The sequence below is a fragment of the Amphiura filiformis genome, chromosome 7 (genome assembly GCF_039555335.1).
Source record: "Amphiura filiformis chromosome 7, Afil_fr2py, whole genome shotgun sequence".
Taxonomy (NCBI): Eukaryota; Metazoa; Echinodermata; class Ophiuroidea; order Amphilepidida; family Amphiuridae; genus Amphiura; species Amphiura filiformis.
In genome coordinates, this window is record NC_092634.1 from 51,608,424 (window position 1) to 51,622,064 (window position 13,641).

General features: G+C 36.3%; 1 protein-coding gene and 1 long non-coding RNA gene across 2 annotated transcripts in view; both read right to left on the reverse strand.

Moving 5' to 3' along the window:
- Positions 1 to 3,435: 3,435 nt before the first annotated feature.
- LOC140157318 (uncharacterized) lies at positions 3,436 to 7,641 on the reverse strand. The gene is made up of 2 exons (XR_011859666.1): positions 4,918 to 7,641; positions 3,436 to 4,865 (listed from the first exon to the last, which is right to left on the reverse strand). It is a non-coding gene; the product is annotated as an uncharacterized lncRNA (long non-coding RNA).
- A 3,294-nt stretch (positions 7,642 to 10,935) lies between these two features.
- Positions 10,936 to 13,641, reverse strand: part of LOC140157315 (membrane-associated transporter protein-like) — a 28,384-nt gene continuing 25,678 nt past the window's right edge. The window contains exon 8 of the mRNA XM_072180459.1: positions 10,936 to 11,891. Within this exon, the coding sequence (XP_072036560.1) occupies positions 11,559 to 11,891 (333 nt within the window). The 3' untranslated portion in view covers positions 10,936 to 11,558. The remainder of the gene's footprint in view (positions 11,892 to 13,641) is intronic.

The window sequence follows — 13,641 nt, forward strand, 5'->3', positions numbered from 1 at the left end:
CTGGTTTTTGAGGGTGTGAATACCAGTAGTATCATTGCGCAAGTTCTTAACGAAGGACCAAAATTGTTTTTTTGATTTCATGCAAAAATCTCTGATATATCTTCTATGGGAGGTTCTTGTCACCCGGTGTGTGTCCTTACGTTTTTCTTTAAATAAGTCCCAATCCTCTTGATTATTACTCTTTCTGGCTTTATTATAAGCTCTTTGCTTTTGTTTCTGAGATCTTTTCACCTTACTATTGATCCAAGGTACTTTATTCCGACTGGTTACCTCTTTGGATGGAATGAACTTGTCCATGGTGGACGACAGATTTTCTTTGAACTGGGACCAGAGAATTTCTACTGACTCTTCGTGTGTGTTCTTTTTCACAAATTCATCACCAAATTCTTTGAGCTCACATTTCATTCCTTCTAAGTTGGCTTTATGAAAGAGGTATATTTTTCTAGGTTTTTGCTTACATCTTTAGGGCTAAGGTTCATGGTGATAATGGGGATTCCGTCATGATCACTAATACCAGGGAAAACACATGACTTCTCAACAAGAGTTTCATTATTGACAAAGAAGAGATCCAAGATGTTTTGATTACGGGTAGGCTTGTTCACAACTTGCTCCAGGTTAAAATTATTAGCTATGTCAATTAATTGCTGACATACACTCCTGGGGTTTGGACCAGGTCTGATCGATTGATCGGTCCAATTGATATCACCGAGATTAAAATCTCCTCCCAACCAGAGTATCCCTTCATTAGGATTTTCTATCTTTGCCAATGAATCATGTAACTCTTGCAGGTACTGGGACTCCTTCTTATCTGGTGGCCTATAGAAGGAGCATATGGTTAATGTTTTACAACCTACCAATTGCACTTGAGCCCATAAGATTTCACAATTTGCATCGAGGTCCGGTTTATGGGTAAATACAAGGCCGTTTTTCAGTGCAATTAAAACTCCACCGTGTGAGTCCTTACGAGTCCTTACGGTCTTTTCTGATCACTGTGTAGTTACCTGGAAATAGTTCTTTACTACCCACATCTGGGTTTAACCAAGTTTCAGACCCTAAGACAATATCGGGTTCATGGATATCTAAACATGCTGCCAGCCCGGCAACTTTGTTTTCTACTACTTTGGTATCTACTGGTGATGGCAGTATTGATGAAGTAACTATCTACTGCTGATGGCAGTATTGATGAAGTAACTATCTACTGCTGATGGCAGTATTGACGAAGTAACTATCTACTGTTGATGGCAGTATTGATGAAGTAACTATCTACTGCTGATGGCAGTATTGACGAAGTAACTATCTACTGCTGATGGCAGTATTGACTAAGTAACTATCTACTGCTGATGGCAGTATTGATGAAGTAACTATCTACTGCTGATGGCAGTATTGACGAAGTAGCTATCTACTGCTGATGGCAGTATTGATGAAGTAACTATCTACTGCTGATGGCAGTATTGACTGAAAGTAACTATCTACTGGTGATGGCAGTATTGATGAAGTAACTATCTACTGCTGATGGCAGTATTGATGAAGTAACTATCTACTGCTGATGGCAGTATTGACGAAGTAACTATCTACTGCTGATGGCAGTATTGATGAAGTAACTTTCTACTACTGATGGCAGTATTGACGAAGTAACTATCTACTGCTGATGGCAGTATTGATGAAGTAACTATCTACTGCTGATGGCAGTATTGACAAAGTAACTATCTACTGCTGATGGCAGTATTGACGAAGTAACTATCTACTACTGATGGCAGTATTGACGAAGTAACTATCTACTGCTGATGGCAGTATTGACGAAGTAACTATCTACTGCTGATTGCTGATTATTTTATGTGAAGAGATATCTTTGTAATTGCTAGTTAGCGAGGGCAATAGGTCGTCAAAGATATGGGTAGTTAACACCATGCATAGTAAATATTCATGTGAATTAAAAAAAATTATTGTGAAACACTCTTTTTTTCTTCATTTTCAGCCAATTTTACAAGTTGGCCTCAAATGACCTTTGAACTCAGTATGTGACCATAAACACCGCCATTACACGAAATGCAGTTTTGGCTCATGTTGGTTGCAATTTGATGTGAACTGTTCATGTGAGACCAGATTTTGTATTTTCAGCCTATTTACAAGTTTGAACCCCAACAATAGATGAAGGTTCCCATAGTGTAAATATGACCCTAAGTTTGGTTGCAATAGGATTTGAACTTTTCATATGGGACCAAATTTTAACCAAAAGCCTTACAAACTTGTTGACGGACACACACACACACCCCCACCCCCAGATGGAAACACTCTGACATACAACTCATGATATCGTAAGGTCTTTTTCTTAAGATGACCTAATGATGGTATTGTGGTCTATATGTGACACGATCAAGGGAAATGAGTCGGATTTCGCTAATATTGATTTTGAGATATTGACAAAGAAAGTGTTAAAATTCTTTTGTTTCATATTGTTTTCAGCAATTGATAAATTGATGTAACTTTGCAAAGAAAAGTTGTACCAACATGGGGTTTTCAGTTCTTGAAAGCTCTCAATGTCCTCTTTAAAAACATGTGTAAAACTCATTTTCGACCAGGGTCGACATGTGACTCATTCCCCTTGATCATGTCACATATAGTCTTGTCTTGTCTCAAGTTGAGAGCACCATCAGTGGATTTATGTGGTTGCAGGGTTCGAATTCAGTCAATTTTTTTGCATCGCAGTTTGTGCTATGCAAAACACATGTTTGCATAGCAGTATAGCACTTTTAGCTATGCATTTTGGAAAAGTGCATAGCAGTTGATGGAAATTGCATCGCATTTTGCGATGCGATACCGTCGAATTCGATCGCTGTGTGGTTGCGTCGGCAGCATGCAGACAAAATCGCCCTTCTGGATGTGTGTATACACCCTGCCTGCGGGATTAGGTTTGTGGGCGCGATTTGAATCTGCCACTGCAAAATCCAACATCAGTCCAAGAGAACGCCAAATATGGATCAGGAGTATTACATAATAATACCCTGCTATGACAATAGCTGCACTAGGTTAATCGTATAATCTCCTTATGTGGTTAGCATGGCTGGGCCAGGAAATCCACAAGGTCAGCCAATGTATGTACATGTATTCGGTACATGTGTCATATCTTTTACAATGGGTGATAAATTTCTGGTTTGTTTTATTTCAAAACGCAACATTCGATATTCTAAAGCTTGGTCCAAATCCAAGAGAAGAACCAACTCTAGTAATTTATGTGGTTTCAAATTATATCAGACGTTGCCTTTTTGATAGAAATGGTGTTTGTTGATGTGCACAGTTTCCCATTAGATCATAACATGCTGTTGTACATCCAAGGTCAAAGGTCTTTTAATCCATATTTGGCGTTGTTCTGGGACTGAACATGGTGTTACTCTCAACTTGAGATGAAACACTCTATAGCTACTTCTTGGCTACTAACTCAATGACAAAATAGTACTTTAATGTTCAGTGTTACATCAAAAGACAAAACAGGGCCAAATATAATGTAATTGACACAAAAATAATCACATTTTATTTTGAGCAGCTTACTAATGCAAATTGTACATCAAATTATAAAATGCAACTTTGCAACTCCACTATAAATTAACACTTTTGTAATGTCTACCATGTATACATACTCATAATGTGACACCATTTGAACACATCGTCTTTTCCAAATTGCTGATGCCTGTAGTCAAGTTATAAATTTAGATTTCAAAATAAAAATATACAATATCATTTTGTGCTGTGTATAAGTTTAAATCTACCATGCAAAAATGCATATACATTATCAGTGAAGCAACAATTGTTGACATTTGCATTGCACATAATTATATAAATCTACTTAGTAGAAGTTAGTACTAGTAACGTATGTACAGTTGAGAGGTATACTTAAACAACAGTCTGGCAGCCAATGGCTGACAACTTAGCTGTCAGGCTAGTGAAATTGAGAAATTACAATTAAGCCTGATTTATAAAACTCCAGTCAGTGGTGTTTTGGTTTTAGGCCAAAATTAACATAATTTTAACCCATTTCAGCATTAAAACATGATTCCTGCGCTTTTCCCCTGGTAGCATGTCATAAGGACGATTTTACAATTTTGTACTCCTTGGAAATTGTCCCCGGTACGCCACCGTCACCAGTATGTCAGGTGGTTCCTCACCTAACTGGACGATACCACAAAACATTAAGAGTATATGTAACCCAGGGAACACCACTGGAAAATAATTTAAATCATGAATCACCAAAGCTATCTGAGTTGACCTATGATGTCACATGTTTTAATACATTCAGGATGCCCACTGTCGTTTCATGTAAGGCAGAGTAATACAGAGTGTCTATGGCAGATCACATTAAATATTTTCAAAATGCAACTTGCAAACCCTTAACTGTGTGATATTATGTAGCCTGTAGCACCTGCAAGCAAGTTTGATAACATAACATTTTTGGTATTATTTGTATTAAAATCAAAGTTAATGCAAAAGAAAAATGAATTTCTTCATGTAGACTATAATATTTTTCACCCCGCTGTGGCAATGATGTCAATGCGTCAAGGCAGCTGTTTCACAAGCATATCCGCAACATCTATGTAGTGGCATCTTTAAGTGTGTGCATTCGTACACCAGCACTTTGAGTGTCCATTTAGCTACTCGGAGCTGCCCCTATTGAAATGCATACACTGACATCACTGCCCCATCAGGGTGAAAAATGGTACAGTATAGGGTGTTTTGCCCTGCAGTTGCATCTCAGACCAACAGAGGGCATACCAAAATGTAAACATGTATAGTACATGTGAATGGGACTCGCAATCTGGGGCGGAATTTAAGATTATTTTCATTACTGGCCTGGAAATTGGCAAGATACTGACCTCCCATTGAAAAAACAAAACAAAAAAACATTGAAAAAAAAAAGATACTGACCTCCAACAAATAAATGAACTGGCTCAATTCTTATTAGAATAGAATAGAAGTGAATTGACATACCACTACCAAAATTGTCTGTGTGTAATATAATAATATCTCGGTGTAAAATAATAATAATACTGCTATTGAAGTCAACTCAAAACCAACCTCCTAATGACAAAATTCACAAAACCAATAATCCCTAAAACAATAGCGTAACAATAAAGCAACATTTTTAAAATTGTCAATAAAATACAGACTGAGATATGTTAAGGCACATGATTATTCAGCACACAATTACAATTAAAATTACATTTCAGCCTCATAACTATAAATAAAAATACCAGCACAATAAAGCTTTTGTTACTCATGATACTCTTTGGTATAATGTATAAAGTAACATCAATTTAAGATTTCTCAAATTTCACCATAAAATTCTTCTAAACACAACTTCAATCAAAATGATTGGCACCCATCAATTTGTGATGTTTCTTGAAAAGACTGAAAAACATGGCATCCCTAGATATGAAAAACATCATATGTGACCCCTCGGCACAACTGAGCCCGGATGTCGCCAGTGCCACTATTGAGATATGCTCCATCGAACTTAACAATAAACAATAGCAAACAAAGGATTTAGTGACTGTTTTATTGATTTTTCACTACTTAAATGTCAAGTACTATAGACATGATATACATCATTTTAAAGCTAATTTCAAGCAGAATATTTTGGTTGAATATCTCAAAAATGATGATTGGCGACTTCAGGGCTCAGTTGTGCCGAGGGGTCACATATGTCCATTTTCACTGTGACCAATTTGGCACATAGGGAACAGTTACAAAATGTCAAATTTGACAGAATTTTCATTTTGCATGGTACATAAAACACACATAACTATTAAATCACTATCTTTAAGCAGGAAGACAGGTTTTGTGTCCTATCAAAATGACAAGATTTTACATGCATTGTCAAATAAGTCACAGTGAAACACATAGGTTTTCCTGCCCATAGACGATGCGATCCGTTTGAAACAGCAAGGATTCCAAATTTTTAAGCCTTTTTTATTTCATTAAGCTACATGTGTATCCAAGCATTTGTTTGTTTGCTTTAAAAATGGTCACTCCGTACAGAGACACACTTGGGTCCTGATATCTCCTGATGGGACTAGGCTCAAACAAAATGCTGTAAAATTCTTATCAAATTCCATTGAACTTTGATGGGTGACAATCATTTTGATACTGGCATTAGTAGTTGAGATGTAAAAGGGCTACTTTGCAACCCTCTTCGATTTAATGATGCTAAGGATGTTTAGCATGTTTATTACCCGATTTGACTGTTCCCAAAAAGTTAAAATTGGTAATAGACACCTCTTAAATCCCCCAAAACAACAGATCTCATGCCAAATGTAATGCAGTCAAACAGAATGAATCCAATGTCAAATATAACTAGACTATGATAACTTATTGTCCCTAAGACAATAGTAAACAAAAAGCTAGCATAATCTATCTATGATATCTGACTCAATTTGTAATATTGCATCACAAGTCTCATATCTTGACAGCCTCTTATCAAAAAGGTTTGCTGAGGACAGTCTGCCATGTTTGTGTGTGGCTCATTGAAGGAAAAATGAGAGCTGTTCGTACAAAATGTGCGGAAAGTCTCCATGGAAGATATGGTTCACTGAACATGCCAGCAAAAAAGAGAAAACAAAAGATTTCATCACTAAAATAATTATTTAGGTTTGAACACCAAGTGACCGAACAACCCTGGCAATTTTTGGCCATGCATCCTGCAAACACAAATTTTGTGTGTGCCCATGCTTTCATCAATGTGCATGTAATACATTTATTATGCTAATTTCATCCAAATATGCCAGAGGCAGATTATTTTGGTCTTGTGCACGGCAATCCAATATGGCAGATTGTAGACTGGGCTGTTTAAGATGAAATCCATGCACCCATAGATGTCAACTGGAATGGCCCATTTTCAATAGCATTGCCCAAATGGCTGCTTAACACTCTATAGTCAAACCTCTTATTATACATGTGCATATATCCTTCATACAAAATACAAAATTTATCATTATTTTAATACTCTGATGTTTAAAACATTTGCAAAAAAATATAGAAACCTCTCTTTAACTGCACTTAATCTCTTACTCATAATTTCAGATTTTTAGAAATATTAAAAAATATATCATATTTATTGGAATCTTTGGAAGACCACAATATCTTTTCTAATTCAGCCTGAGAAAACTTGTTTAAAATGATCCAACTTTATAAACTACACATTACTATGGACCAAATGTGATCTGATTAAACTAAAGGCACGTCAAAGATTTTGTGGGTATCGTCAATTGAATTTTGTATGTGATACAATCTGGTCCATGGGGGCCAAAAGCGGCAAATTGGAAACTGAGATAAAGGTAAAAATATGGATTAAAAAAACAATAAAATACAAAAGAAAATAGACATCCAAAAACTTCATAACATTAGAACCACATATGCTAGACCTTTGGTGTTTTCAGTAAATGATAGCCTATTGTATAAATAATGTAATAATTACAGTAACTCAATTTTCAAAAATGCCTCCTTTAGCCCCCATGGACCAGATTGTGTCACATTACGTGATGCGTTCAAGCAAAATCAGTCGGAACTCGGAAATATTAAATTTTCAGTTTCTTATAGGATAGTAAAAAGCATTTACATTTACAAAACCAATTTCAAAGATATGAGCAATTAAAAGAGTTTCCAAAACAAAAGTAAATAAAAGTAAATATTTCCTTTGTTAGGCTATATCTCAAAATCAATATTCGATCGTATCACATATTACTATTGCAACAACACATTTATTTTTACAAATTGGCATGATTATGTATAGATTCTGATCATCTCAAAACTGTGAAAGGCTTTGGTATTCAAAATTGTTTCAAGCTCATTTTGATGCTAGATTAAATTAAAGTCTACTTTGTATAAATATAGAGCTACAATCCTAATAACATTATAAGGTACAGTTTCAATTGTCATCCCTGCAGGATAAGGCACTGGCAGATAATATGTGACCGTACACCACGCATGAGCCGTAAATCATATGTCCTAAATTGTTACAGTGTAAAATGTGCATGAAGGTCGTATTCATAGGTACCTCAAGTTAGTGCTACATGTGTCTCATTTTGATAGCGCTAGTCAAACCTTTAAACTATAATCCTATTGTTGAAGAGGATAATGAGCTTCTACATATGTCTATAGAATTCTTAAATAGCTCTAGTCTTTGGCTAAAGTTCAAGTTGTTCAAGTGGTGGGTTACAAAGCATTGTATTTTGTTTAGGTATGTATAACCACCAATTAACAATGAGAGGACATTCTTAATCTTGTACCTTGTTGACTTGGGGATGATTTGAAATAACTGCCAATTATAACTGTTTGATATTTATTACCAGCAATGTGGGAAAAGAGACACATGTAGAACCGAAAAAGGTATACCATTTTGTTGAAGGAGCAAAGTTCAACAAACCATAACCCTGCTTCTGGATATCGTTTGAAGTCAAATGATATACCATTTTAAAGCTTATGATATATATTTTCTAAAAGCAAAATTGACCGTGGCGGACTTTATGGCTCATTCGTGGTGTATGTATGATCCATGTGGCATGCCAAAATGAGTTTTTCCTCAACTTCAGCTTTTGAAGCACTCCGTATGCAATTGCACCATAAAATAAACTCAAAATCTGTTAATGTACCTTTAAAATGGACTGACAGTAACAAGTGTCAGCATATAAAGGTACAGAACTTGGGATTGTTACACATATACTACTAGTACTTGCTTGTAAATGTATTCTTGATCATATGTGACCATCCACCACAAAATGGTAGTAAAGTCGGCTCTAGATCATTTTCTGTTTATTGCAGATTATAAAAGAATGCACTGTCAGCTTTAAACTGGCACCTTGACCAGCTTCATCAGACATCTGGAAGTGAAGTTATGGTTCATCGAAGGTCAAATTCCTAATATATTTTACATAGAAATCCATATACTGTTTTTGATCGTATCTCAAAATGGAAAATGCCGACTTTACGACCAGTTTATGGTGGATGGGCACATATTATGTTTCATGATGCTTTTCAAAGGCACTAATCCAGCTGTGATACCAGAGGGCATGCTCATTTAGGGTCATAAAACTAAGGCCTTAAAAATTGTTTGATTTGGGTAACAAGCCCAAACCTGAGACTATTATACCTGAATAGTCAGGTATAATGGTCTCAGCCCAAACAATCAAGGTCTCATTGGTTGGATTTTTTTCTTCTTCTTTGTATTTAGTAAAAGGGGCCCAGTACACACAATATTGAAATGGGAAAAATGCACACAATCAGGGTTCGAATTTGTTAAAAAATTTTGCGTAGCAGTTTTTGGCTAATTCATCATAATCAGGATACTTCCATATACTAAACCACTATAAAAAGTGCTATACAAATGCAAAATTGGGTAGCAGTTACTTCAAAATGTGGAGCAAACTGCTATATATGCGATACAGCCAAATTTGAACCCTGCACACAATATGCATATAAGGATTTTCTAAATAATACTAACACAAGAATATCTTGTTATGTTTGAAATTTCTTCTGAAAAGGAAACAGAAAGGTTTGAGTCACCATTTTTTCAAATGGTTGTTCGGGTTACACCAATCAACCAATTGTTTCCCCCTAATATGAAACAGCACACATCTGTTGTATATATCCTCTGTTCCTAGTAAAAACTATTATATAAACATAACTATCTCTCTGCTTATGAGGCTTATTTCTGACTACAACAATTCTATAGACCTTTTTAAATCAACATAGGACTTAAACGTTCAGAAAGCTAAGTCACATGCACCAGGTGCATGCACAGTATAATAAAGCATAAAAAATGAGGGTCCTTACACTTGCATAAATTCACATAAACGTTCCCCAATGACAAGCACGCAAAGTGCAAAAAGCACAAATGCTGCACCCAACAGCTGCGAGATGACTTGGAATATTATAAAAAATAAAAAACTGGGTCATCGTAAACATACAGCAGATGTTTTTGGAAAACTTTGATTTAAAAACAAATATTATACCCATTATACAATTTTGCAGTATATATTATATACCTCATAGAGATTTCTCTGATTGGTTAAAAGTGGAGTCATGAAAATAGCTGTGCCCCCTTTTTCTATGAAGATGACGTTATAAGCAACTGTGCCTGGGGCATAGATTCAACTGTGCCCTATAAATAATTGGATAGTCGCAACCCCGAATACACAGATCGTTCGTATACATTACGCACCCACTATTCGGTCGGCTTTGATTAGTGTTGTAAAAGAGACTAGCGGTCATAGTTCGTGATGAATTTGACCTCTCCTTGCAGACGACAACTTTTCACCGCCGTAGTGAGTGCAGTAATTTGTTTACAATCTGTTACATGTCAAGGATTTATACCTGCCAAATGTCACTTTTTAGACAAATTACTACGATCTGAAGACTAGGCAGTGTATGATGTTAGCACAGAAATGATAGGGTTTTAGATATGAAATCGGTAGATATCGGTCCAAATACTGCACCCTTGCTCTTGCATGCACTGTGCATTACAGTCAAAATCAAGGCATATGCAGTTAAAAGCTTGTAGGCCTTGTCAGCTCAGGAAATCTTTTAACCAATCAAATGAGAAGAATCTATATTATTCAGTATATAAAACAAATATTGACTGCTTAATATTTGGGGCACAGTTTAAAATTATAGGCCCTCAGTGATGTCAAAATCATGACTATGACTATCATGTTTTTGACATCAAATCAGGCCTATAATTTTAACTGTGCCCCTCATAGCAGTCAATATTTGTATACTGTGACCTGATCAAGTACTATCAGGACAATGTCTTGAAAAGTCAATTTGTTTAGATTTGTTTACATTATGATAAAGATCTTGTCAATTTATTTCAGTTCACACCACTGCCAATACAGATGTCTTCAAACAAAAAAATTGCAACTCAACAGTTGAAACCCCGGGGTTGAAACATCTCAAAAACTTCCAACTTTATGCTCATTTCATGGGAGCAGATCACAATCTGAATGGTAAATCAACTCGCATCTCAAAAACAACCAATGTACATGAGGAGGTGCATGTGCTATTCCAGTTTAAATTCATACACCCCCTATGGAAGAAATGGGTGACTAGTCCCAGGTGACTAGTACATTAAAAATCTACACCCATTGGGTTGGAAATTATGGTCACGTCTTCTATAGCGGATGTATGGATTTCAAATGAAATATAGCCCATATTCATGATCAGGTCACAAAACATTCTTCACAAACACCATTTTGTTGAGGTCCTGATGAATGACAGGCACCTCAATGGGCTATTCCCTTTAAAATCCACACTACCCCTGTGGAAGATTTTGGAAATATCTCCCACAGAGGGGGTATGAATTTCAAATGGAATGAGCACATTAGGCAGCTCCATTTGAACTTCATACACCCCCTGAGAAAGATTCAACCTGAATCTTCCCCTGAAGGAGAATGAGTTTCAATTTGAAATTCATACTCCCTCTGTGGAAGATATTTCCAAAATCTTCCACAGGGGTAGTATGGATTTTAAATGGAATAACCCAATTGACTGATGATACTGGATTGATACAAAAATCAATTTATCAGCAATGGTCTCTGTTCATCATCATCACTTTCTGAATACTTTGAACTCCCAGACTCTCCTAAACCAGCATATCCCTTCACACCAATGTCCTCTTCTTCCTCATCGTCCTCTTTGATCTCATATATGACGAAAACAGCAGCAACTATAGATGACATAAATGCCATGATGGATGCAAATAAGACAATCACAAGATGCGACCCGATAGCATTCATGAGCGGACCCAGGATAGATGAGACTGTAATCTGTGCTAAGAACACCATAGCTGACAGACATGACACGTCGGTGCCAAGGCCACGGCGATAACCACTAGGACTCTTAACATACTGAAATTCAAACACAAATAGAATAATTTGTTTTAGTCCACTTCTTGAACAACTATCTGAATGAAAATAATAAGTGGGTTTCTTTCTTTAATTAATTTTTTATTGCATTTATCTCTACCACAGATGAGAGACAATATACAGACTATTTACCAACAGTTAAAGTCTGTGCTTTGTATGCTGACAATTCTTGCATATTCATGAGGGACGATTGTTCGGACTCCCGAATAAACAATCATATGCACATCAATTAGCTGTATTAGGGTTTATTATCAGCTCTATAAAGTACCTGTGCGTTTACATGAAAGATGCCAAAAATGTCCTTTGAAAAAACATGTGGTAACAGGTGCAGAATGGGTGTGCATTTTTGAGCGTGTGCTTCATAGAAAGGCTGGTCCTCATTAACAGACGATACGGGGACTTTGGCTGTTGGTGAATAATCTGTGTATTTCCTAGTTTGTAATATAGGACGCATTCGCTGTTATATTGATAAAGATACTTGCAACCATGCTGTCCGCTCACTTGTTATTTCTCGAATTGATTATTGTAACTCTTTATTATATGGAACAACTGTAAAAAACACACAAAAACTACAAAAGATACAAAACAGAGCTGCCAGACTTGTTTTCAAGGCAAACCGTATGGAACACACCACTCCTCTGCTGAAAGAACTTCACTGGCTTCCAGTAAATGAGCGTATTACCTACAAACTACTCACATTCGCTTATAAAAGTAGACATGAAACAACACCACTGTATATACAAAATCTCCTAAAATCTCACACATTTTCTGATGGTATGTTCCTACGATCACATGCTGATGGCAGTCTGCTTGAATGTAAAAGAACTCACACAACATATGGGAATAATGCCTTCTGCAATTCTGTGCCAGCTCTCTGGAACAAATTACCTGTAAAACTTCATACTTCACATAGTATGGCCACTTTTAAATCTAATCTGAAAACCTATTTGTTTCCAAACTAAGTTTTTTATTTTTAATTAAGTTGTACATTTTACTGTAGCCTAAGATGTAGTGTAAGTCGTACTTTTAAGATCATTGTAAAGCGCTTTGTTCATACTTATGCTAAGGCGCTATATAAATTCCGTTTATTGTATTGTATCTCTATCATTCTGTTCTTTCATAATAGCATAGTGGCATTTGATGGGATTTCATACTATTAAATCCATTTCTTGTGACATACTACTAGTTCCATTCAAGACTGGCAACCTTTCTTCTTTTTCAAAGTTGCTACCGATGGTGGCGCTAGAACCTGGTTGAAAATATTCTGTAAAATATAGAAATAGTATCAGATCAAGGCAGAACAACAGGAAATAAACACAGATAGAGGTTATCCGTGTTCTATTAGCTGCATATCCTATCAGCGATTGCTATACCTTGTTTAGGACTTTCAAAAGAAGTACCTGCACGTGCAACCATGACTGTTTCGAAATATCCCGCCAAAGCCATGCAGGTAACTCTGAGGTTGTGCATTCAATTGGTTTGAATGAGGAATACTACAGGAACCAGCGCCTTATAAGTCACACATGAGTAAAGTGGATAACCTCTATTAGGGAGGCAATCAGGATCAGGCGCCAAGAGGGAAACATCATGAACAGGGTTACCAAATATTCTCTAGCCACTAATAGTAGGGATGCCCACTCTCAATACAGTTTCCACTAGAACGATTTTTCATTTACTGTGTGCGTGCACTCACACACGTATTGTCTATGGAGAAACTGATCGATACAAGAAA